This window comes from Scyliorhinus canicula, chromosome 2 (assembly GCF_902713615.1).
Source record: "Scyliorhinus canicula chromosome 2, sScyCan1.1, whole genome shotgun sequence".
Classification (NCBI taxonomy): Eukaryota; Metazoa; Chordata; class Chondrichthyes; order Carcharhiniformes; family Scyliorhinidae; genus Scyliorhinus; species Scyliorhinus canicula.
Window position 1 is genome coordinate 147,592,603 of NC_052147.1, and position 27,117 is coordinate 147,619,719.

Consider the following 27,117-nt stretch of genomic DNA (forward strand, 5'->3'; position numbering starts at 1 on the left):
TTGCCAAACTAAATGTTGGCACTTGAAATCAATTTACAGTGCAGAAGGAGGCCATTCAGCCCATCGAGTCTGCACTGGCTCTTGGAAAGAGCACCCTACCCAAGGTCCACACCTCCACCCTATTCCCATAACCCAGTAACCCCACCCAACACTAAGGGCAATTTTGGACACTAAGGGCAATGTAGCATGGCCAATCCACCTACCTGCGCATCTCACAGTGTAAGAAACAGTATTGGGGATTTTGTGTCACTGATTACGACAGCAAACCAACAACAACTTGGAGGAACACCAGAGGTACAAGTTGTGGCAAGAGAAGCCATTGTTACTGGATAGATGAGAACAGAACCAGGTGAGTAGTCCCTCATCCCATCTGGATGAAGATAGAGGGCATTAGAGCAGAATTTTGTGGTCAACCATGTCCCAGGCTTCAGACCTGTCGAGAAGAACAAAGAAATTGTTTTTTTAAAAATAAATTTAGAGTGCCTAATTCATTTTTACCAATTAAGGGGCAATTTAGCGTGGCCATTCCACCTACCCTGCACATCTTTGGGTTGTGGGGGCGAAACCCACGCAGACACGGGAGGAATTGATTTAACATGCCATGGTCAGACAGGATGTTGTCTGTACTTTTCGCAAGAACTGTTTCAGCTCCGTGGCAGAGGCTATAAACACAGGGATACAATCATGAAGTTTCGAGAATGGTGGGCAACAATTTGGGAGGCAGCATCAAGTTCAAGGGCTTTAGGGAGGAAAGTGAGGTCGAAGACAGGGTGGCACTTTGTACAGACAGAGAGGCCAAGGATGTATTTGCTTCAAGGTGACGAGGGCAGGATTGGAGGAAAGAGGACAATACATGAGGTGAGAGAGCTGTTAGTAATATCAGCTAATATAGGAGACAGGAAGGGAGGATGGGTGATCAGTTTTTTTTTTCATTTAGAGTACCCAATTATATTTTTTCAATTAAGGGGCAATCCACCTACCCTGCACATTTTTGGTTGTAGAGACGAAACCCACGCAGACACGGGGAGAATGTGCAAACTCCACACGGACAGTGACCCAGAGCCGGGATCGAACCTGGGACCTTGGCGCCGTGAGGCAGTAGGACTAACCCACTGCGCCACCGTGCTGCCCGGTTGATCAGTTTAGTAGGGATAGGGATGATAAATAATAAGAGATAAAAGAAACTAAATCACGACTACAAGCTGGCTCAGGATTTGAATCATAGATTCTCGGAAATTGAATTAATTGAATAATACGGGTCATTTAACCCACTTCCTGTTTGTTCGTGTTTATACTCCACAACTAAATGTCTTTTCCCACCCTGTCCCAATTTAGGCATCAAACCTCCCCTTGATGCATCAGCGCTATTCACCTCAATCAATCCGCATGGCAGCAAGTTCACATCCTGACCACTCTGTGTATAGAAATTCCTCTTAAATTATTTACTTGAAGAATTACTGCCTATCTTGTATTGGTACCCCCTTGTTCTGGATCTGCCTATGGGCGGAAATCATTCCTCTGCATCCACACTATCGACACCCTTCTTCGTTTTAAAGACCGCAATCAAGTCTCCTATTAGCCTTCTCTTTTGCAGAGAAAAGAACCGCTCCCTGCTTAATCTTTCCTGATGATTACATCCTCAGGATTACGATAACATCCATGCTTCCCTGCACTTTCTCCAACACCTCAATGTAATTTTTGTAATAAGGGGCCAGAACTGCACACAGTTATAACCAGGGTTGTATGCAAATATAACGTCACCTCCCTGATTTTGTAACCAGAAGCAATAAGAAGAGAGAGACAGAGAAGGAGAAACAGTATTAATTTGAGACAATATTGCACTAGAGGAGGATTTCAAAGAAAAATGGTCCAAACAATGCTTTTAGACTAAACTGAGGAAGAGCAAGAGTTTGCTCACATTACTGTGGACATATTATTCATTCAAAAGGAAACGGGATGGATTTACTGAAAAATTAAAGAAGCATGTATTAACGAGAGATTTGGGGAGATGGTGGACTAATGGCGATATTTCTAGGCCAGTAACCTACATGTCCAGACTAATGCACTGAAGACATCGGTTCAAATACCACCATGGCAATAAAAAAAATGGAAAGCTATTGAATTGAAAGCTAGCCGCAGTAATGGCAAACATAAAATGTCTGGAGTTTAAAATCTAATGGTGATCATGAAACCATCATCGATCCAAATAAAATAAAAACTAATTTGGTTCACTAATATCTTTTTGGGACGGAATTTATTTTAAATTAATTCATAGGATATGGGCATCACTAGGTTATACTAGCATTTATTGTCCATCCCCAACTGCCCTTGAGAAGATGGTGGAGAGCTGCCTTCTTGAATAGCTGCAGTCCTTGTGGTATAGGTACAGACACAGTGCTGAACAATTTGATACAGCTCAATGGCTTGCAAGGCCATTTCAGAGGGCATTTAAGAAACAACCACATTGCTGTAGGGTGGAGTCACATTTGGACCAGGCCAGATAAGGACGGCAGATTTCCTTCATATTAATGAATACGATGGGCTTTTATGGCAATTGACAGTGGTTTTGTGGTCATTATTAGACTTCTAATTCCAGATACTTATTGAATTCAAATTCTACAACCTATCGCTGTTCTATTTGAACCCAGAATATTACCCTGGGATTCGAGATTGCATGTCCTGTGACAATACCACTGTGGTATGGTGGCACAGTGCTTAGCATTGCTGCCTTACAGTGCCAGGGACCAGGATTCAATTCCAGCCTTGGGTGACTGAGTGGAGTTTGCAAATTCTCTCTGTGTCTGCGTGGGTTTCTTCCGGTTTCCTCCCACAGTCCAAAGATGTGCAGATTAGGTGGATTGGCCATGCTAAAATTGTCCTTTTGTGTCCAAAGATGTTCAGATTAGATGGGGTGGAGGAGTGGGGCTAGGCGGGTTGCCCTTTCGGAGGATTGGTGCAGACTCGATGGGCCGATTGGCTTCCTTTTTCCACTGTAGGGTTTCCATGGACCACTACACCACTGCTTCCTCTTATCGAATCTGCCTTCTATAGGCCTACATGTGAGTCCAGACTCTCAGCAATGTGGTTGAATCTTAATTGCCTTCTGAAGTGGCTGAACTACAGGTGGGGAACAAATACTGACCTTGCCAGCTACGCCCACCTTCCATGAAAGAATAAATAAAATAAAAAAATTATTGATTCAAAAATAGACTGGGATGGAGTAAATGTTTATTTTTTCAAATAAATTTAGAATACCCAATTTTTTTTTTAAAGGCCAATTTAGCGTGGCCAATCCATCTACCCTGCACATCTTTGGGTTGTGAGAGTGAGACCCAATCAGACAAGGAATAAAGGTTTCTGATCAAATTGGATAGATTTTTTAGAGTCAGAGTCATAGAGTTCGACAACACAGAAAAGGCTGTTCAGCCCATCCCGTCTGCGCCAGTCAAAAATAACCACCTAACTATTCTAATCCCATTTTCCAGCACTTGGCCTTGTATGTCTTGACATCACAAATGCACATCTAAATTTATACTTCATAAACGTTATGAGGGTTTCTGCGTCCACCACCCTTTCAGGCAGCGAGTTCCAGATTCCCACCACTCTGGTGAAAAGATTTTTCCTCACATCCCCTCCAAACCTCCTGTCCCTTAACTTAAATCTATTTTAATGGAAAATAAAAAGACTACACCAAATCTGAAACCAAAACAGCAACTATTTACAGCTTCCAGGTTGGAAAATATAAATAAAAGACAGGACAAGCATAAAGCATGTACATTAAAGATACAAAGAAGGTTATTCGAATAGATAAGAGGGAGTATGATAAGACTTGAGTTTTAAAACCACAGAGAAATAGCACGGCTTCTTATAGAAAGATTATTAGCAGCTGGATAGTTAAGCTAGGGTTATGGCCGCTAAGAGATAAAAATGGCAGGTTTGGAGCTGAAGAATTGCCTAAGGTAATGAGTGCGATTTAATGCAAAAGTTTCTAAGTGTAGTGCGAGAGGGAACTGCATGAGCTTCCCATCACTCGCCCGGTGAGGCCGCCACCACTGTAAAATGTTAATTGCTCCACTTAACAAGGCTGCATGGACATCACGGCCCAAATGATGGTCCCGTCAGCTGATTCGTCGGGACCGTGCTCGCCAACCCGCCACTCACAAGGGAGAGCATCAATTAAATCCTCATCCGACAGTGCCGGCGCATCCAGGCGGTGTCCCCCTGCCTCACATATGAACATCTAGGAGGAGAATTCAAAGGATGCCACCATCGATTCATCACAGCTGTCATCCCCACCCTCCACCAGTGCAGGGACACATACATCAGTGGGCAACAGTAGTGATCAGGCCTCTGGGGCACGTACCGTTGAGCATCACACAGTTGCTGATGCACATCAGGTGGAGGCAGGAACCTCCAAGTGAGACAGCAGTTGGAGGTCTGCTGGATCCCAGTACCCAGAGCTGATGCAAACGCTAGGGTGCGGCAGTGAGATTGACAGGAGGATGTCAGCGACACTCCAGCAGGTCCGTAGCCAGTTGGAGGAGTCCCAAACACTACGGGCGCAGGGGATGGTGCCGTCAATACGTTGCACCAAGGCTAAAACCACTAGGGTGGCAACCTCAGTGGCGCGCCAGGTGAATGGTATCAGCAACATGAGTGGAGTTGTCCAAGGTGTGACTCAGTTGGTGACGGTCATGGCTGAGCACCTCGACAACATATCCCAGTCGCTGGGGGCTGTGACCCAGCGCCAGCGGACCTTGAAGAGGCCCTGTGGATAATGTTCAAATCTCAGGTGGGCTTGGCGAGGCTCTCCAGAGCATGTCCCTGTCGCTCGGGGAGATCACCCAGTCCCATGTGGACATAGCCGAGACACTGTGGGACATATCCCAATCTCAGCTGGGCATAGCCAAGGCACTGCAGAGCATGTACCGGTCACTGGGGAACGTGTCCCAGTTGCAGGTAGGCATTGCCGGATGCTCCAGAGCATGTCCCAGTCAGAGTGTGGACCAAGGCCATGGGTGGCCACCCCCCTGATGCACAAACCTCTCCCATCTATGGTGGCCCACCCTGACAGAGACTGGCTCCCCGTGGCTCCCCCACCCTCTGAGCACCAGGGCAGCAATCTCAGTGCCTCCAGGCTCTTTGCAGTCCTCAGTGCCCATAGCAGCCCTTGCAACAGCTTCACATTTTTAAAAAGGAGTGCTAATCGGTGTTCGCTTGACTACTTGCTGGAGAGGCCGTCAGATAGGGGGGGTCGTTCCCATTAGTTATATAGAGATTGGCCTTAACTGGTGATAATTGGTTTCTCGCCACGCTATGGCAGGATCCTGATTTCACCAACAGGAGCAAGCCTGTTCAATCGCAAACCGATCGTGCCTGCTGCAGTTCCCATTTTTGACCTCTCCCGTCGCACTCTCGCTTTAGCGCAATACGACCATTAAATCACACCAAATAAATGAGCACTCTGCCTCATTTTGCACAGACGAGATGAACATTGTCCTTCCAGAACCATCAGCAATAGTTATTGGCAATTTATTTTCCAAAAGAGATTGAGTCTAGTTTGCAAAAGTTATTTGGAAAGGAGAAGGGTTGGCAAATGTGACAACCCTCTTCAAAAACGGAGACAGGCCAGGAAATTATAGACCAGTTAGTCTCATTAAACTAGCAGCCTGTCATATTGGATGAAATTACCAAGCACTTGGAGAAACATGAGCTAATCATGATCCGTCAGCATGGATTTTAACAGGTAAGATCATAGAATCTAAGAGCACAGAAGGAGGCTATTAGGCCCATCATACCTGTGCCAACCCTTTAAAAGAGTTGTCCAATTAGACCCACTTCCCTGCTTTTTATTACATAGTCGTGCAAGTTTTCTCCCCTTCAAGTATTTATACAATTTCCTTTTCAGAGTTATTTTGAAACTCTTTCAGGCACCTTATTTTTATTCATACACGGGATGTGGGTTTGGCTGACATCCCAATATTATTAAGTGACTTACTAGGCAGTTTCAGAGGACAGTTAAGAGTCAATCTCATTGCTTTGGGTGTGTTGTCACATATAGGCCAGACTGGATAAGAATTCTTGCCCTGAAGGACATTAGTAAACCAGTTAGGTTTTATGTTAAATCAGCTGCCTTAAGAAATTCATCATAATGGCTTGACAGTTCCGTGACAGCATGCTCACATATGTCCTGGATGATGGAGAGTCTTCTGACCCATTCCCTGTCACTATTGGAGTTAAGCAGGACTCTGTGATAGCCGCCAACCCCCTTCAACATGTTTTCTCCACCATGATCTCTGATGCCTTCCACAAAGGTGATCCTAGTATCAAAATCAGACATCACATGGACCGGAAGCGACTCGCTCTGCAAAGGCTCCAGGCAAAGACCAAGGTTTCTAAGGATATAACTTCACAATTTCCTGTCTGACAATGACTAACTGGAGTCCAGAGCTGGACATGCAAAGTAGCATGGACCTATTGTCAAAAGCATGTGCCAATTTTGGCCTTCGGATCAGCATGAAGAAAACTGATAATTTAACAGGTTGCTCCAGGAAGATCCTATCACAGGCCTATGGTTTCAGTCCAGGACCAGAACCTGTCAGCAGTGGGGTGAGTTCATTTATCTCAGCAGTACTCTCGAGCTGTCAATATTGATGATGAGACACATGCAAGAATTGTCAAAGCCTACAGCAGACTTTGATCAAGAGTCTTAGAATGAAGAGGAGTAAGTCTGCCTACCAAATTGAAAGTCTATAGAGCCCCCAGAGTACCCCCGCCAAGGGCATCGAAGGCCACGGGACAAGGTACGCGGCTGGTTGCCTCCACCTCAGATGTGCATCCTGGGGACACACCTAAACGTAGCGGTAGTGCTAGGAAGGCAAAGCACATTGAGAATTACTGAGGGCACCGGGGGAGGTGGGAGAGCGGAGGGGTAGGAAATGGATGGTGGGGAGAATGACCATCGGGAGAGTGGGGAATTATATGATACCTGTGACACATTAAAAACACAACCATTATGACGCCTCTGTCACTTTCTTCCGCAATGTGGGCCGACCTCTGAACCCTTGGCATCCAGGCATCCTTCCCCCTCAGCACACAATGGTGGGTGTGAGCGATCAGGCAGCGGTCAGACTGGCATAGATTGAGGGGCACGGCACTCAACTCTCTGAGGTTTATCATTACCCCCCCTCCCCTCAACAGTGACCCGCTGACAGTGCCGACACAGTCCCAGCATCTTGGAGTGATGTGACACATACCCTGGGAGGGTTATTCTCAGCTTGGGTCACTGTCTGTGCAGAGTTCTCCCTGTGTCTGCGTGGGTTTCCTTCGGGTGTCCCGGTTTCCGAAAGAAGTGCATTAGGTGAATTCGACATTCTGAATTCACCCTCAACATATGCGAGCAGGCGCCGTAGTGTGGAGACTGGGGGATATTCACAGTAACTTCATTGCAGTGTTAATGTAAGCCTACTTGTGACACTAATAAAGATTATTATGATTATCATCCTTGTCCTCCTCCTTGAAGGTAGCCACATGTTTCTCATCCCCAACCTACAGCATGTCGCCCCGCTGCTGCGCCAGGTTGTGGAGGACACAGCAGACCATCACAAAGTGGACGACCCTCCAGGGCATGTACTGCAGGGGACCTCCCAGAGCGGTCGAGGCATCGGAACCACATTTTGAGCAGACTGATGCACCATTCAATGACAGCTCGAGTGGCCACATAGAATTTACAGTGCAGAAGGAGGCCAATCGGCCCATCGAGTCTGCACCGGCCCATGGAAAGAGCACCCTGCTTAAGCCCACATCTCCGTCCTATCCCCGTAACCCAGTAACCCCACCTAACCTTTTTTGGACACTAAGGGCAAAATGGCATGGCCAATCCACCTAACCTGCACATCTTTGGACTGTGGGAGGAAACCAGAGCACCGGGAGGAAACCCACGCACACACGGGGAGAACGTGCAAATTTCACACAGACATTCACCTGAGGACAGAATTGAACCTGGGACCATGGAGCTGTGGCGCAGCAGTGCTAACCACTGTGTCACTGGGCCTCGTTGTATCGGGTCTCTGCTTCAGTCTCCGGCCTCCGTACTGGCATCATTAGTCAGGTCCTCAGCGAGTACCCCTTATCCGCCAAGAGCCAGCGGCCCATTCTGGGGTGGTCCTCGAAGAGGTTGGAGATGACAGACTTCCCAAGGATGTCTTTGTCGTGCACACTCCTCGCGAAGCACCCACACAAGTGCATGACCTTCATGTGGTGGTCAAACACGAGCTGGATGTTCAGGGAGTGGAGCACCTTCCTGTTAACATTGGGCACTCCCAGATGGCAAGGTGAGCGCAAGGCGACATTCGTGTAGTCTATCAGTCCCAGGACCTGGGTCATCCCGTCCATGGTGGAGAATCCTGCTGCCTAAACATCTTGTTGGGCTTGGCCAATGTCAAAGTTGATATTGTTTTCCACCCAGACAAACAGGGCATCTTTGACATGTCGGATGCAACTGTGGGCTGTGGCCTGTGAGATGCCACACAGGTCCCTGCTCGAGTCCTGGAATGATCCCAGGGAGTAAACGTTCAGGGCTGCAGTGACCTTGACAGCCAACAGGAGCGAGTGTCCTCTTCCTCCACGTGGTGCCAGGTCCTTAAGGACATGGCATAGTTGCGTGCCATTTCCTTGTTGAGGCAGAGGGGTCACCCTGTCTATCATTGTTCAAATGACCAGCGACGCCTGTACACCCTGGGCCGTCGCGGAATCACCCTCTTAGCCTGATGGACGAGTATGTCCCCAGAGTGTGGTATGCGATCCTGCACATGGACCACTGCCTTAAGCATTTGCTGCCGCTGCTGCCGCTGCCATCTCCAGTGTCTGGCTACTCGGCCTAGCAGCACCACCACTAGGGCCTGTCCTGTGGGGGCCAAAATACCGTCTATAACGTTCAATATCTGTAAGGAATTGGGAGGGTGTTAAACAGCAGTGGCTCCCACCCCGGGACCCTCCATTGCCCCATTGATCCCCCCTTCCCCAAGCCCAGAATGCCCTGCCCATGAACACCCAGCCGCAGCAGGCCCCGTCACCAGATCCTGGATCCTGTACCGCAGACACCTGCAAATAACATTACCTGGACCGGGCACTGGGCCCCTCCCTGTGGCACTCACACACCCTCCGGCAGTGGACATGTCCCTGGAGCTGTGTCCCATCTACTGTGTTCAGAGGTTAGCTGCTGCGTATGTGGTGTTGCCTCTGCAGTGTTCAGGCACAGTGTCTTGACATCATGGTCTGATTGGGATGCTAGGCAGTAATTCCCACATGCTACATGGCCCGCCAACCAACGGAATCCACTTTGGTTGTGTGAAGTGCTCACTTCACCATGGTTGACAATTTCCTATTAGCAATAGCCTTCGGTCTCAAGGCTAGAGGTCTCAGTAGTCCATGGGGGTTATGGATGGTTGCTGAGGAAAACGGGCAAGGACAAGGGTTGCCCCGGAACAGGCACATATGATCCAGGGGTTGACAAGGTGGTGCTGAGCACGGTTGCCTCGTCCCAGTGCCCACCCTCCCATGGCAGCCCACCCTTGCAGAGCCCCCCCCACCCCCGGCCCTTTGCCTGTGAGCAAAGATGGCTACTCACCTTTTCGGCTCCCCACTGAAGCCCTTCCGCCAGGTTCACGCTTTTCAAAAGGAGTACTAATCGATGCCAGCGTGACCACTTGCTGGGAAGGTCGGTGAATGATGGGAGGACGTAGGACGTTGGATAAAGGGTGGCTCTCATTAATTGTATGGAAATAGGGCTTAAGTGATGATAATTGGTTTCTCGCCACGCTACAGCGAGATCCCAATTTCACCTACAGGAGCGGGCCGGTTGTATAACAAACTGTTTGGCACCTGGCGTGGTTCTCGTTTGCGGCCTCTCTGCTGTTCACCGATCTCACTTCGCTCGAGTGAGAGCACAGTGAGGTCGGAGAATTGCTTCGTACCTCTGAAACATTAACCCAAACTTCTTGACTACTAGTCCAGTAACATAACCAGAATACTATTGCATTCTTTTGAGGGAGTGCATTCCCATTTCTCGTAAAAGAAAAAAAAATTTTTTTAATTCCTCAACTCATGATCAACCTTATAGAATGCTTTGACTAAATAACAAAGAAAGTTAAATAAATGTGTAGAAACATAGGAAAATGAAGAGGTCATTCAGCCCGTCTAGTCTGTTCAACCATTCATTTGAGATGATGGCGGATCTTCAACCGAACTCCATAAACTTTCCGTTGACCATTATCCTTAAATTTCTTGTGGTAATAGGGGCTGGTTTAGCACAGGGCTAAATCGCTGGCTTTTAAAGCAGACCAAGGCAGGCCAGCGGCGCGGGTTCAATTCCCGTACCAGCCTCCCGAAACAGACCCCGGAATGTGGAGACTAGGGGCTTTTCACAGTAACCTCATTTGAAGCCTACTTGTGACAATAAGCGATTATTATTTCATTTTTATTTCATAATATAAATCTTATTAATCTCAGATTTAAAACTAACAATCGATTGAAAATCTATTGCTGTTTGCAGAAGAGTGTTCCAAACTTGTGCCATCTTTTGAGTGCAGAAGTTTTCCTAACTTCACCCTTGAAAAGCTGGGCTCTAATTGTTGCCTATTCCTCCAGTCCTAGACTCTCAAACCAGCAGAAATTCTTTACCTCGTTCTGCTCTATCTGTTCTCTTTAGTATCTTGAAAACTTCAATGAAATATTCCCTCATCCAGAATTCTAAGGAATAAGTCCCTCTGGTGTTTGTGTAATTTCTCCTCAAAATCTAACCCTCAAGAGTCCAGGTATTCTTCTAATGCATCTACAGTGCTCTCTCTCCAATGAAGTAGATGTATACACATGAGTAGAAAAAATATATTCACTGGGTAAAAAGCAAAGAGCAGACATTTTCAAGATAGTGGAGTTTCCCTTCCTGCAATCCAAGGAGTCGGCAGTAAACAGAACCCCGTCCATTTTGTACTCCAAGGAGTGTTAATTAGCTGGAGATGGGACTTCTCCCATCACTCAGGAGGAAGTCCCGCCTCAGAGTTACTGGCCAATCTGATTGGCCGGCAGAACCTTGATTCCAGCAGTACCTGAAGCTGCAGTGGACAGAACTGGGACTACAAGCAGTCCCCACAGTCTAAATCCCGAGAGGCCAGGGACAGGTACATTTTGGAGTCTCCGGATCGAGAGGGGATGTGAGGCCCAGGGCGGGGCAGAGCAGAGTGGAGTTGGGGGTGTTGGGGGAAGAGGGTGGGGAGGGGGGGAGAACCCACAGTGCCCAGATCTAGGTGGGATTGAGGGGGGGTACCCAATGTTAATAGGAAGCTGTCGATAGAGGTGCTCTCCCCATCCTGCCTGAGACATGAATAGGGTCACTTTTCAACCCCACCCACCCCAAACTCCTCCCACCAGCTTGAAAATTGGTTATTAACTGGCTACTTTAGGGTCTCAATTTGGGCAAGATTTTGAGGGGCGGGGAGGGGCAGTCTAAGCCTTGCCCGCCCCACTGTAAAATTGCAGAGATTCCGGGGTGCTTGAGAGCTCCATGCAAAGAATTTTGTAGCCTTCCCACTGCCCACAAACCTTCCGTTAGAAAAAACATCAGGGGCGGGATTCTCCCAGCCCAGGGCCGGTCCGGAGAATCCCCACAACCGGGCAACGCCAGGGCAGCTCGGTGGCGCAGTGAGCAGCACTGTAGCCTCATGGCGCTGAGGTCCCAGGTTTGATCCCGGCTCTGGGTCACTGTCCGTGTGGAATTTGCACATTAGAACATAGAACAGTACAGCACAGAACAGGCCCTTCGGCCCTCGATGTTGTGCCGAGCAATTATCACCCTACTCAAACCCACGTATCCACCCTATACTCGTAACCCAACAACCCCCCCCCCCTTAACCTTACTTTTTAGGACACTACGGGCAATTTAGCATGGCCAATCCACCTAACCCGCACATCTTTGGACTGTGGGAGGAAACCGGAGCACCCGGAGGAAACCCATGCACACACGGGGAGGACGTGCAGACTCCGCACAGACAGTGACCCAGCCGGGAACCGAACCTGGGACCCTGGAGCTGTGAAGCATTTATGCTAACCACCATGCTACCGTGCTGCCCCATGGTACCGTGCATGGGTTTCACCCCCACAACCCAAAAGATGTGCAGGGTAGGTGGATTGGCCATGCTAAATTGCCCCTTAATTGGAAAAATGAATTGGGTACTCTAATTTTTTTTTGTAAACCGGGCCACCGCCCCGACGCCGTGGAGCCTGGCTAGCGATCGGGCCCACCGATCGGCAGGCCAGCCCCTCCCCGGGCCTATTTTCTTCCGTGCCAGTCCCTGAACTCCCGGAGCTGGCGCGTTGAGGGAGGCCACCACCCATGCGCGGGTCCCGCGGCGCACAGTTTGCGCCGGGATGGGAGGATGGAGCGGCGTGAACCACTCTAGCACCATGCTGGCCCCCTGTAGGGGCCAGAATCGGTACTCCCAGCGGCCCGTTCACGCCGTTGTGAAACGTGCCGGCGTTTCCGACGCCCCGTGGACATTCTGCCACCGAATGGGAGAATCCCGCCCCAGGTTCTACCCAAAGAACAGATAGGTGTAAATGGAAGTTTCTCACACTAGAAAATATTTAGCCCAGTTTCTCTCAGAAGCATCACTTGAGACAAGTGAATTGACTTTCTTATATGTGTGAGGCATTCACAATCTGCACATATGCAAAGGCGGTTTTACCCTGTTGGTGTGGACAGATTGTAGAACAGTGAAAGATAGAGAATCAATGCACTGAGTGGAATTCCTATCAGTTTATTCTGTTGGCTCACCCTTTTTCCACCAAATGGATGTTTTATTAAAAGGCTTGGCTGTGATATTCCAACAATTAAGTAACCTGCCAAAGCACACTGATTAGACTCACATGAAGGATTAGCCAGTTCAGCAAGATACTGGAAAGCAGCCAGTGACGGTGGAACTGTGCCTAAACATGAGTGACCATCCTCAGGAGAGGCAGACAGAAAATGAAAGTGACAGTAAGAAATGTAAACTGTGCTGTGTTTTTTGTTGTTTAACAGGAAGCAGACATACTTTTTTTTTCCACGGCTGCCTGCTGGTCCCTGGGCGTACACTCTTTTGGGATGAGTGCTGGTGCACAATGCTGCCTTGTTTCTCTTCCTGCCTTAGCCCATTGCTGTCAATGGAAGAGGCTGACAGCTATTGTGTGCGGGAACCAAGAGTCCCATTACTGTAAACACAGCCCAAATGTACTCATCTGCGCAGGGAAAAGACCCAAATCCAAAGGAAGCGATTTATTTTTACTTCCCTGAAGGTAAATTCTACCGACACTTTGGCACTTGCCAAAATTCTTCATGTGCAGTTGAAACGGTGAGTGTCCTACTGTCAGTGGCAAAGGATCATTGTGCATGAAATTGGTGCTACCCAAGGTTCGTTTCCATATCTATTTTCCAGTTGGAAATTGGCTAGATTCCTTTTATCCAATCTTGCCCAGGGACTCTAACGCCAATGGAAGCTACCTTGCGATTGCCGAGGGCTGACCTCGCAGTTGATCCTGGTCAGACCTCTTAAATAGTAAGACGGCACGGAGGCACAGTGGTTAGCACTGCTGCCTCACAGTGTCAGGGAAAAGGATTCAATCCCGACCTTGGGTGATGTCTGTGTGGAGTCTGCACATTCTCCCCGTGTCTGCGTGGGTTTCCTCCTGGTGCTCCAGTTTTCTCCCACAGTCCAAAGATGTCAGGGTAGGTGGATTGGTCATGATAAGTTGCCGCTTAATGTCCAAAGATAAGTAGGTTAGGTTAAGGGGTTATTGGGATAGGGATAGGAAGTGCCTGTCACCAGTTTATAGTAAGAAACTCAATAATAACAACTTATTGTGGTGCCTTTAACCTAATGAAAGGTCCCAAGGTACTTTGCAGGAGCATAAACAAAAAGCGTCTGACACTGTGCCACGTGAGGAAATGCTTCAAAAGCTTGGTTGAAGAGGTAGAATTTGAACAATAACTCAAAAGGTTTTGCTGGCAGGAAAAGAGCTCTGAAAAGTGACATTCAGAAAAGAACATTTCAGTATCTTGACTATTTAGTCAGAGCTGAAAAGCTACAGAGATCTCTTCTAGATGGCAAAGTGGCGGACAGCAGACAGAGGGGCCGACATAGGCATAGTTGGATGACAGACATCACTGAGCGGTTGCAGACGAGCTAAAGTGTATCTGTGAGGATGGCACAAGACAGATGAGGGCGACAAACTCTGAGAACAGATCTCCGGGTAGGAGTAGCTCCTAGTAGCAGCAGCAGTAGAGAAGGAGAGAGGTAGTGTAGTGGAGAAATTTAGGGAGGGAGAGCAAAATTGAGCAACGCTTGACACCATGGCACAAAAGGAAATGCTGAAGCAACCTCGGTTGAAAAGATAGGATTTAAACAATTTAAAAGAGGACGAGAGGTGAAGAAGTTTAGGGAGAGAATTTCACGTTGCATGCTTCTTGGAGACACCATTACAGAATTAGAGAATGATACAGCATCAAAGAAGGTCAGTGTTCCTCTGTAGGCTCTTTGAAATAACCATCTAATTAATCCCAACTCCTGACTCTTTCTTGATAATCCCGTATATGCTTTCCATTCAAATATTCATCCAGTTTCCTTTTGAAAGTTACCATTGAAACTGCTTTCATTCCCCTTTCAGACAGTGCCTTCCAGATCATCATAACTCGCTTATGATTCTTTTGGCAGTCGTCTTAAATCTGTGTCCTATGGTTAGTGATCCACCTGCCTTTGGAAACAGTTTCTCTTTATTTACTAAAATCAAAACACTTCTTGATTTTGAACTCTTCTATCAAATCTCTGCTTAACCTGCTCCACTCTACGTCAAACAATCCCGTCTTCTCTTTACCCCCCACATAACTGAAGCTCCTCATCCCTGATACATTTCTAGTTAATTCCTCCCGCACCCTGTCCTGAAGTGTAGTGCCCAGAATTGAACACAATACTCCAGCTAAGACCTAACCATGCTTGCTTGGCAATACCATGATAAAAAGGCCAGATGATAGAGCAGAGAAGGTGGCCATTTGGCCCATTGTGCTGGCACAGGCTCTTTGAAAGTGTTTTTAGTACAATTTAATTGCTTTTGTACTCTATATTAATAATGCTAAGGATCCCATGTGTTTTTTAACAGCCTTTCAGTATATTGTCTTGTCACATTCAAAGATTTATGTACATACCTTCCCAGGTCTCTTTGTTCCAACGCCTCATTTTAAAATTCTGCTCCCCTGTTCTCCAATGCAGTGCTGTGGGATTGAGAGGATGGGTGGGTCCTCAGTTTAACATTGCATTGAAAGTTAACTAGCACCTCTGACAGTGTAGCACTCCAACGGTACTGCACTGGGTACGTCAGCCTGGACTACTTTCTCAAGTCTCTGGAGTGGAACTTAAACCCACAACCCTCTGACCCGGAGGCGGGAGGGCTTTTGGCTAGGCCACTGGTTGGACAGGTTATCTTGCGTAACACTGTTCAGGCACTGAAATAGTAAATTTCTCACAGGTACATTTGCAAACTCCTGCTCCGTAGCTCCCATGTTTGATGCACTTGCACAACCTTTGGAAGGGGGTGTAGGAATGATAAACTCAAGCAGAAACATTCAGAAAGGTAAAATTAAAAGGTGAACAAAGTAAATTCACAGGTGGTGAAGGAAAGATGCATGTCAAATGCAAAGATTAAAATTTCAGGCAAACTTCCGAGCATGAAAATGTGCAATCTGTCACAGAACTGAAATACTACGACAGTCTGTCAGATTGAGAACTCTTTATATATTTTCAGTTTAAATAAAACATGTTTGCATTGATAACAAAAGGCCACCTCATTTCCCATAGCATACTGGAACTGTCACCAGCTGCCCATCACGACACAAGTTTGGATGTCACGCGAGCTTTGTGCTTCTCGGAACACAGTCACGGGTGCTCAGCAAGTGTAGTCTCCTGAGGCTTTGACAAAAAGGCTTTGCAATGCAGCCCCACTGCAATAGCCCACCTTGGTGGTTGGCTAGCCACTAAGGGCAAACCATTCAGTTCCATCTAAATGATCGCCATTCACTAAAAAGACCAGAATGGCTTTTTCTATCAAGCAGGCTTGAAATATTTGGGTTTAAAGCATAATTGCAGTTGTATGACCAGGTCTGTGGATGTTATCGAACAGCAGAAAATAATGAACGCTCAAGAATTGTGGCAAGGCCCAGTTGATTTAGTATTTTGCAATGCAAAATGGCCTAGAGGTTTTAAATCTTTTAGTCTCTGTATCTTTTGCTGCCTTTTTGGTACAAGTATTCTGTTCTTTAACATCCAACAGAATTAAACAAGTAAAAAAAAATGCACCACAGTTTGTTACTTTTGGAACTCGGCTAGGCCACTGGTTGGAGAGGTTATCTTGCATAACACTGTAACCTCTCTATGCCATATCATATAGCTGACCATTATGAGGCACTAATGAGTGGCTATAATACACACAGACCTCTGATTTCTTTCCCTCCTGCTTGTGATGAAGGTCTCTAAGATTCTCTCAGTGTTAACCCGTAACTGACTCTGTATAAGAAGTGAGGGAAAATTCTTAAGATACATACCCAGCGAGGTGGAGCAGTCGGTATGGAAACAAGACACGGCCTTTCTGCCAGGACTTAATAGCAGTCCCTACTCAGGCTCCACAGTGGCAAGCACCCATTTGGATCAAGGTACTGGAGCGCTGCCAACGTTCATTGCCACCATAGCCCACTATTAATCAGTACTTCAAGTAGAGTCAGGAAAAGGCTAGATAAGCACGTGAAGGAATTAATTAAAATAAATCCATATGGAGTTGTCTTCGAGCAAGACTGAAGTAGTGCTATACATTGAGATGTTGTCGATCGGATGAAGCGTTTAGCTGAGAATCCATCTGTTCTCTTCGGTGATGTGTAAGATCCAATAGCACTATTTTGAAGAACACAGGAATTCAACCAGGGGTCCAGGCTAATATTCATCCATTATTGTGCCTAAAGGGCTGATGACCTAATCATTGTCACATTGCAGTTTGTAAAAGCTTGCTGTGCACATTTTGTGCTGCATTTCCTATGTTACATCGGTGTCTACAAGTCAAAACTACTTTGGCATGGCCTGAAGCTGTGAAAGTCTTCCTTTCATCTGACCGCCCATCCGTCAGTCCTTCCTTCTTTCCACCTATCCTTCTTTCCATCTGACTGTCCTTCAGTTCTTCCTTCCTGACATGTCTTCCATATCGAAGGATGTTGCAAGGCTACGGTCAGCAGTTTTGCAGTTCCTGTCTAACCTCATATGACTTTTCAACCATGAATCCCAGCAAGTGTTCGAGGCACCCTTGTCTACAAGTACCTAATCTATTTATTTCACCATCTCCACATGTACCCAGTCACTCACATGATCATCCTCTGAAGTGAAAGCACTACCTCTGCCATTCCTCCATCCTTCATAAAAACATTTCCTTTCTCATCACAACTTTTGAGCCTTAAATATTAGACAGACTTAACTGTTCTCCAACTATTCTTTTACTGTTTATGGAAACCTTGCACCTGCCATTCCTAGTCTTTCTTCATACCTCCTCTTGGAATGTTCTGACTTGCCTTTTTTCTTCCCTTGATAATTTTTTGTACTTGGCTTGGTTTACTTTTTGTATCTGTAGCCCTATGTTATCAGTTACCTCTTTCTGCATCGTGCTTTAGTTTTGGTTTCTGTACTGGTCCGAGGGACTCTTAACTCTTGCTGTCTCACTGTTACTCCAAGTGGGGATAAGTCTGCACTCTACCCTAATTATCTCCTCCCCGAACATTTCCTGTTATTTCATTCCTGATTTTCTGGATTAGCTTCTGTTTTTATAAAAATCTCTTTGAAAAGCCTTTCTTTCCAGCCAAGCACCTTTATCTTTCAATTTTCCCCTTCCTTTTCATTTTTATATTGAACCTAGTTATGTTTTGGTCACTGTTTCTTATTTTCTTTCCTCAACCTTTGTAATCCTGTTTACCTCGTTTCATTTCCAAAGCTAGATACAGCTCAACGCGCTTCATTATTGGGCTAACAACCATACTGATCTAGAAAGCAGTCCAGGACATATTGTAGAATCCCCTCCTATCATTGGCATTTGGAACATTCCTACCCCAATCTAATTTGAATCATTATTTAACTATTATTATTCCTTGCCTCCTGCTTTCATATCTAATTTGTCTGTATATCTTTTCTTTGTCCTTTGCAATGCTCAGCCTGTGATATGTTCCCAATGGATTTACCAGAATGTTACAAGGGATGAAGAATTTCAGTATGTGGAGGGTCCAGAAAAGCTTGGACTGTTCTTCCTCTTTGGAGCAGAGAATGTTACGGGTAGATTAATATCGGTGTTCGCAGTCATGGAGTGTTTTGAGAGTAGCTAGTAGGGGAAAACTGTTTCCACTGGCAAGTGGCACACACATAAGACAATTGACAAAAGATCCAGAGGGGAGATGTGCAGTTATCTGCACTGCCTAATAATGTGCCAGAAGTAGATTTTATTGTAACATTCAAAAGGGAAACGGATAAATACTTCAAGGAGAACAATTTGTCAGGCGATGTCGGGAAGGACCAGGCCTTGCCTGTGAATGCCTGAACTATAGGCCCTCATTAGATTTGGCCTTGCCTGTGACGCTGCTGACCTAGTGTCAACAGCTTCAGAATAGCAAACAGGAGGCAGGAGAGAAATTATTTTCTGAAATGTCTTGTTAAATTTCTTTGGCAATTGCTTAAGCTGCATTGAATAGAAATTTCCCTGTTTATGTAATATGACTTTAAACTGTTGGGCATCATTGCTTTATGGTAAATACAATATTTTGAATTCAGTTGAGATAAGTACTGTAATTTTTGACTGAACTATTTCAAACACCTAGACCATGATATAGATGTGAACTTATGTGTGACTGCTCTGACCTGCAGGAAGTGCATTGAGAGACTGAAAATTCACAGCGAACTACAGTTTACTACCTTGATCTGTATAGGCATTGCCTCTGTTCCAAGCTTGTCGTCTTCTTTCTACCAAAGGTCCTGATTTGGAGAGGCTGAAACAGGGCAATCGAGTGTTCTCTCACCTGTTTGCTGGGTGAGATTAACAAATCGCCCCTGCTCTCCTGCCTCGCATCCCCCAGCTAGTTGTCGACTTTCTCACTGTGAGTGTGACATCTCTCTCTCTTTATCTCTCTCTCCCACTCTCCCTTTTGTCTTCTTCTCCCACTGCTCTCTGGACGCAGCCAAACGTAAAGCATGGAAACTAAACCGTGTAGGTAGCTTGCGAAACATATACAGCAGCAGCAGCACCAGCACCAACACAGAAGGTAATTAATTCAAGAAGAACGCCAACTTAAAACCTGATCACCCAGCAGAAATTGGTATTAGTTTGCCTGGAGCCTACTTGCCTACTTGTGCGGGCTTTTATTTTGTTTGTGTTTTGTTTTTGTTTTATTAAACTGCTTCATTTATGTCATACAAGTTCCTTTTTCTTTACTTAAATTCTGACCTTTCCTCTAGCTGTGGAATAGTGATGTTTAAATTACTTGAAGAAACCCATTTCCCATTCTCCCAACTCCCCCCCCCCCCCCCCCCCCCCCTCACCAACCCCCCACCCCCCTCTCTCTTTTTGTACATGTTGGCATTCAATGTAATATTTTTCAAGTTATTGCAGTTTAAGGTGCAAGCAGCAGGTGTAATGATCTGTGGCAAAATACAATTGTGTGCTTTGACATTTAAGTACAGTATTTAATTTGTTTTGCGAAACATTGCCTGTAATGCTCTTTGTAGCTGGCTTCCAATCCAGAGCTGGTGCATGCTAGGTCATTTGCATGTTCAGGTGCTTTATAGTCTATGCCTGTTATTCTGTACTGCTGAAGGTCAGCCAAGTCAAAGTTCATAAATTGACTTGAAATGCTTTCAGCAAAGGCAGCAATCACATGTTTGTTTAATAGAAGATTGGATTTTTTCATTTGTAAACGGAAATTATAAATTAGTTTCTTTCTTTATACAAAATGTCAGGAGGTCAATTTATTCAACTGCCCAAAATCCATTTCAAGGCGTTTTAATACATGTAGACCTGAAATTGTATATGATATACAGAATGCAAACTTGGTCACATTCCAGTAAGTCAGCTGTAATGGGTAATGTTGTCACTTTAAGTGGAAAGCGAGTGGGTCAGATAATCATGGTGCTCTAGCCATATTACTTACAGACTTCTTCTCTGTGGTGGTTTTAATTTAATCATTTCCTGATTGTGTTTTTCCTGAGAATTTTTTTTAAATGTGTGAAATTCCTTCACATTGGACAGAGCCTAAGGCCCTCAGTGTGTGTATGTTTTTTATAATATGTATTAGCCACAAACTTGCATTTTGAATTGAGATTTTCATGGCTGTTTGAATAATTGATTCTGGTTTGCTGTAGAAATATTTTATTCTGTCATACAGCCCCTCTTTTGTCACCAATTGGCATATGAATAAATGATTGAATCTGTATTGTAAAGTATGAAGTGGGCTACAAGTGATTGAGGCCCCCGTTGTTACTCTGTGCTCCCAACAAGATTTCAAAGGCCAGTACTCACTCAGGCTGTTGTTCAAATAAAAACATCACTGCATTACAAATGAATGGAAAATTTTTGCATTTGTAATTGCTGTAAATGTTTGAGCAGAAACATTCCCCAGTTCTGACATTTTACTGTTATCGTGCAAACTCTTACATTTTAATAGTAGACTTGTTGCCTCCTCCTGTAAGGCAAGCAGCACTGTCCGAAAGAGTTGTGTGTATGTCAGATTTTGTGGGCTTTTACAGCACAGAAATAGACCATTCAGCCCAAGCACTTCTATTTACTTCATTTCCCCACTATCACTGTATCCTTTAAATTCTTTATCCCTCATGTGTTTATCTGGCTTCCTCTTAAGTACATCTGTGCTCTTCACCTCATCCACTTCCTGTGATATGGAGTTCAACATTCTAACCAAGATCTTTCTCATGAATTCCGTTTTGGATTTATTAATGACCATGCTACATTTATGGTCCCCGTGCTTTAGACTGCCCTGCTAAGGGAAACATCTTCTGTATATCCACCCATTCCAACCCTTTCATCATTTTTAACACCTCTAGCAGATCACCCCTCAGCCTTTATTGAAAATGAAATGAAAATCGCTTATTGTCACAAGTAGGCTTCAAATGAAGTTACTGTGAAAAGCCCCTGGTCACCACATTCCGGCGTCTGTTCGGGGAGGCTGTTACGGGAATTGAACTGTGCTGCTGGCCTGCCCTAATCTGCTTTCAAAGCCAGTGATTTAGCCCTGTGCTAAACAGCCCCTAATGGGGCTAAACAAGCTACAGCCTGTTCAACTTCTTGATAGATATACATTCTCAGATCTGGTATCATCCTTTCAATTGTTTTTCATTTCACTTTCTCCAGTGTCTCCCTAGGTCCTGAAATATGTTGTACAAAACAGTGAAAATTCCCACGTGCTACCACAGAGCCTGATATGGAACTCGGGGAGGCAGCTTGTTGCTCCTCAGTCCTTTTTTTGCAACGCGGAGGGCTCCTCTCCGCATTCCGTTCCTTCACTTTGCAGTGGATGATTGTCCAGATGCTGTTTGTGACTTTTTTAAAATTATAAGCAGGAGTGAGTAATCTTCTGATGTCCTGTAATGTCAGCTATCAGGTTGCAAGGCACTCCTTTGAAACTGGGCAACTTTTCAAAGCTGTTTTCTGAATGATCCCAGTAATTTCTAATTATGCCTCTGTTGTCTTTGTAATAGATGATGAAAAAGCAGTGGTCAATTTTCTTCCACTTGTAATCATTTTCAAATGTTAACCCTTCTCTTTAACCGTTTAACTTCTGATCCCAATACAATCTAATAGACATGTTAGATCCATTAGCCAGTGAAAGTTCAGTGGTTAAATTTCACTTGGGGAACCCAGTCTCCCTTGCAAAACTTTCTTAACCCTTTGTGTGCCTGCCTCTGAATACTGTCTCGTTAACAGCCTGATGACCTCTCAGCCATGTGCCTCTGCATTTCCCCTTTGCATGCTCTGAACCAACTCAAGAAGTGCACAGATTGAAACGATTTACAGGAAGGGACAGGTGTTAACAGCTCTTGCACTAGCCGACTCCATTTTTCCCCACAACCCTCCAGGCCGTGTTCTTCCCTTGTTCAGACTGTTTGCCTTTTGTTTCCTTTGCAGAGCAAGAAGAGAATTTTGAATTTATTATTGTCTCTCTCACGGGCCAGACATGGCACTTTGAAGCCGCCTCTTACGAGGAAAGGGATGCATGGGTCCAGGCGATTGAAAGTCAGATTCTGGCCAGCTTGCAGTCCTGCGAGAGCAGCAAGAATAAGGTGATTTCCCATGCTCCTCTCTTCTGCTTGGCTTGCTGACGATGCTCAGATGATATGTGCACCCTAACTGCTTCCTCTTGTAATGTTTTTAGCTGTGGTAGAGAGAACCAAAAGCTCTCCATAACTTTACAAAAATGTTGCATGCTATTAAAAGGACAGTCCGCTCATGGCACTTTCAATTTAAACATCTGGACATTATTTCTACCAATTCTATATTTGGTGCTGGCACCTTCAGTGCATAGAAAACTGCACTTAAAAAAAAAAAGAAGCCCCACTTAAAACCTCATGGAAAAGCTGTAACAGGTTAAGAATAAAATAAAAGTTGATGTAAAATTTGGCACCCAGACTGCACAGAATAACAAATACTCCACTCCCTTTCATTAGTGTGCGGTTGGAGCTTTAATTTTGTTCTGTATATAACAACCCAATTAGGGCAGTCTCCAGGGAGAGCCCAACAATGATCTTCAATTGCTTTACAAGATCCATTAAGGACACTGGGCGCCACTAAGCAACCCTGAGTTTCCACAGCACTAATCCTTTTTGTGCTGTTTGTTAGTATTTATCGTAAAATGCAAGTTTCTCCAGTATGTTTTGTGGTGAGCGTGAAATAAATTGTCCCTGGCTTTCAGCACTTTGTGCCTGGATGTTTGAAGGCAGAGAATGCGGTGATTCCTTGTGTTGTTGTCAGGGTATAGTCTAAAAGCCTCAAAATAAATTCTGCTGTTATTAACTGACAGAAACATAGGACAGGAGGAGGCCATTTTGCTCCCGGAGCTTGTTTCAACATTTATTTAGATTATTCACGATTTCTATTTTAGCTCCATCTTGGTTCTATACCAGTCAAGTACCCTTACTCAACAAAAATCTTATCAATCCAGTTTTCAGTACCAATCTCAAAAGCTTTTAGGACAGAGTTCCTGATTTTCATTACCCTTTACATACATGAGTGCTTATTCATGTCACTCCCTGAAATGTCTCGCCCAAAAACTCTGTGTCCATCAGTATTATCAACTGTACTTTGTAGAGGGCAGCACAGTGGCGCAAAGGTTAGCACCACACTGTGCCGAGGTCCCAGGTTCCATCCCGGTTCTGGGTTATTGTCCGTGTGGAATTTGTACATTCTCCCTGTGTTTGCGTGGGTTTCACGCCCACAACCCAAAGATGCACAGGGTAGGTGGATTGGCCACACTAAATTGCCCCTCAATTGGAAAAAATGAATTAGGCACTCTTTAAAAAAAACTGTACTTTCTAGGTTTTCTATCCTTTGCAGTTTCACCTCTTTGAGAATATTAAACATGAATTTTTTCGTAAATAATCAATGGCTTCGGAAAACATTATTTCACAGCCCACATGGCTGGAAGACGGGATCTTTTATATTTTTATGGTCAGAGTTATAATGAAGTCAACTGACAAAGACATTTATTGAGGATTATGTAAACAATTTGTTGATAGACTGTCCTGAATATTTCACACACTTTTATATTGAATGGACTGTATCTTGGGCAATGGTGCCGTTTGAAACTACGTATCCCAGAGTTATAGCACCTCGATTTGTGTCTACAATTGGTCAAGATTCTGAAGCCGTTCCTTTCCTCGAGAGAGAGCCAGCAAGGAGAAGCCAGGAAGGGTGAAACAGAGGGGTGAGGAGGGGGAAGAGTCAGAGGGTAAGTTTGTCCTAATGTAGCCCAACTTCTGAAGGGCAGCTAGGGATGGGCAATAAATGCTGGCCTAACCAGTGACGCCCACACTCCCCAAGCAGGTGGTCACAGCAAAACACATGTGATTTCACCAGTGCATATTACTTGGCATGTGGAGTCAACAAGAGAGGGAAAAAAACTACAGAGCTGCATTGAATAAGTTTGTCCTGCATTCTTCTCCATCTCCCCTACCTCTCCACCTGCCCCTGCATATAACCCATCCCTGTGCTAATATGTGGAAGTTATATTAGCTAGCCCAGGAAACCGGTTCTATAATTGCTGAAACATTTTTATTAGTACACAGCGTCATGAATAATGTGCAAGTGTTTTTATTTGCCCTGATTGTTTCCTGTCTGTCATTTTGCTTTTGCATTAGTCACGACTAGCAAGCCAGAATGAAGCCATCGCCCTTCAGTCAATCAGAAACAGTCGTGGTAATTCTCATTGTGTGGACTGCGAGGCACTAAGTAAGTGATGAAAGGACCTTTTCTGTCAAGTAGTGTTTCCTTTCCAATCCTTATGCCATTCCTCACTGGAGAGAATTTCGAGGAGATCTTATAAAACCTCGAATTCATATAGCACAGAGGAAGGCCAATTGGCCCATCGTGTCGGTACCGGTGCTTTGAAAGAGCTATCCAATTAGTCCCACTCCTCTGCTCTTTCCCCGTAGCCCAGCAAATGTTTCCTTTTTAAGTTCCGATCCAATTTCCTTTTGAAATGTATTATTGAATCTACTTTCAGACAATGCTTTCCAGATCGTAACACACCACTGAGTTTTAAAGAAAATTTCATCTCCCTCTCTCCCACACCCACCTGACTTCTTTGCCAATTACCTTCAATTTGAGGTCTCTGGTAACCCTCCTGCCAGTGGAAATAATTTCTCGCTCTTTATCAAACCCCATAATTTGAGTGCCTCTCTATTAAATTTCCCTTTGTCTGCTCTTAAAGAGCAAATCTCACCCTCTCCAGCCTCTCCAAGTAACTGCATTCTCTGGTCCCATTTTGATAAATCCCTGCAACTGTTTCAAAGCTTTGACAACCTGTTGGTGTCTGGAATTGCATGCAATACCCCAGTAGAGGCCTAACAACTGATTTATTATTAAGCTTATCGTAACTTATATCCACAGGGATGGTTAATTTTATTATGTATCTCATGACAAAGGGGGCAACTTGTGTGGTCAACACAGTCATGTTTGGCAGCAGTCTTGGAGGTCACAGCTATCAAGTTTCCAGGGCGATTAGGCCAAAGCCCTGCTTTAGACAGAGGCCTAGTCACAAGTGCTCAATGGAGGCCGTTTTATTACTTACTGTAAATCTGCTGTCAGCTAAAGTAACTACTGAGTCCTCGACACTTAGCAGTGGCGCTTTTGCCAAATCAGGGAATATCAATTATACTTCTTTTTAAATGTCTAGTTAACACAATTAATTGGATAAAATATATGCTTTGATCGTCCCAATGGGTCCCCTTATGTAGCTCCTGCTATATTGCAGCTGTCGGTGTTAAACTATAGGATATCATCCAAGTCGACTGTATGAAGTAAATACTAAAAGTAAATGGGAAGATGCTTCATCGGTGTATGCTTTATATTGCCCCTTAGTGTTAGGAAAATAAAGGTTGTTTTACGGGATTTATATTGCCATTGGTAAACATTAGAAATTAGGTATAGTTTTAAATGGGTTTAATTTAATATTTATCTGTCAGGAAGGGTAAAACCTACAGTTAGATTCATGCTGGATCAAAGTGTTTGAATGTGTGGGGGTTGGTTAAGTTCCAACTGTGTTTTTATTGTGCTTCGAGAGAGTTACAGAATGAAGAGTAAAAATAAATAAGTTGGTGCTTGGCAACAGTGGGCCACTTTCCAGAGGGAAGGGTTTTCCTTTGTTCTTAGTTTTAATTGGAATCTAGAGCAGTTAGAGACAGGACACTGAGGAATGAATAGATCTCAACTCTGTCAGGAGAAGAGACATGTTAGGGTGGGAGATTGGGCTTTGGTAGGGTCCTCTTTTCAAGGCTCAGTGCAGTCATGAAGGGTCAAATGGCTCCTTCTGCACTGTCGGGATTCTGTAATTCTATAATCAGAGAATGGGAACAGAAAGAGCGTTTAACACCTGACGTTAAGAGAACAGAAACCAAGGTATTGTTCAGAAGAATTCAAGGAAGAGTAAACAAAGTGATCTGAGTTAAAGAGACAATTACAGTAACTAAATTTAAAGTGGGACAGCAGACTTCAGAGGTAGATGAAACCTTTTGATGTTATTTTCGTACCTCTGGGATTCAAGAGTTAAAGCAATTGGGAGCAGTTTGCATTGAAATCCATAGACAAAAAAGTCCTTAAGGGTTGGTGTAAAACCTGGACTGGATTTCAGAATGCAAACTATTAAGGGGAAGCATAATTATGCGAGAAGATATTAAAATGTGTTTTCCAGAGTGGAGTTTGGAAACTCTCACGTGACAATCATCAAGGGGGATTCTGAGGAGACATACGCACACATTCCCTTGGGGTTCAGAGTAGAGAGTGGATTTGCTCACAGTCATCTTGTGTGCTTAAAAGGGACTTTATATTAATGAGATCATTGTAGATTAAGAAGTACTTTGTAATCCATTTTAATCTTAAAACCTGTGTGTGATTGTTAAGCAAAGGGGGAGTAAGTATTGGAACATAATCAAATATTTTCAGGTTTGATAAATGTATTTTTGTTAAAGCTAATTGGTGGTCCTGTGACTCTGATCCATCAACATTTTATTTTTTTTTTAAAATAAAAGTTCCAGGCCGGGATTCTCCGATCCCCCGCCGGGTCGGAGAATCGCCGGGGGGCGGCGTGAATCCCGTCCCCGCCGGCTGCCGAATTCTCCGGAGATTTGGCGGGGGCGGGAATCGCACCGGTCAGTGGGCTCCCCTCCGGTGATTCTCTGGCCCGCGATGGGCCGAAGTCCCGCCCGTTCTATGCAGGTCCGGCCGGAGTAAATTGGAGTAGGTCCTTTACCGACGGGACCTGGCGGCGCGGGCGGGCTCTGGGGTCCTCGGGGG

The 27,117-nt window shown here is 45.1% G+C and overlaps 1 protein-coding gene across 7 annotated transcripts in view; it reads left to right on the forward strand.

Annotated features, from left to right (window-relative positions):
* The window catches only part of agap1 (ArfGAP with GTPase domain, ankyrin repeat and PH domain 1), a 959,457-nt gene that overhangs the window by 807,248 nt on the left and 125,092 nt on the right, over positions 1-27,117 (forward strand). For 5 of the 7 annotated variants that reach the window (XM_038787582.1, XM_038787583.1, XM_038787580.1 and 2 more), the window contains 3 exons: positions 19,280-19,363; positions 22,237-22,391; positions 24,465-24,555. In XM_038787582.1, the coding sequence (XP_038643510.1) occupies positions 19,280-19,363; positions 22,237-22,391; positions 24,465-24,555 (330 nt within the window). The remainder of the gene's footprint in view (positions 1-19,279; positions 19,364-22,236; positions 22,392-24,464; positions 24,556-27,117) is intronic. The other 2 variants (XM_038787584.1, XM_038787579.1) reach the window with 1 other exon arrangement.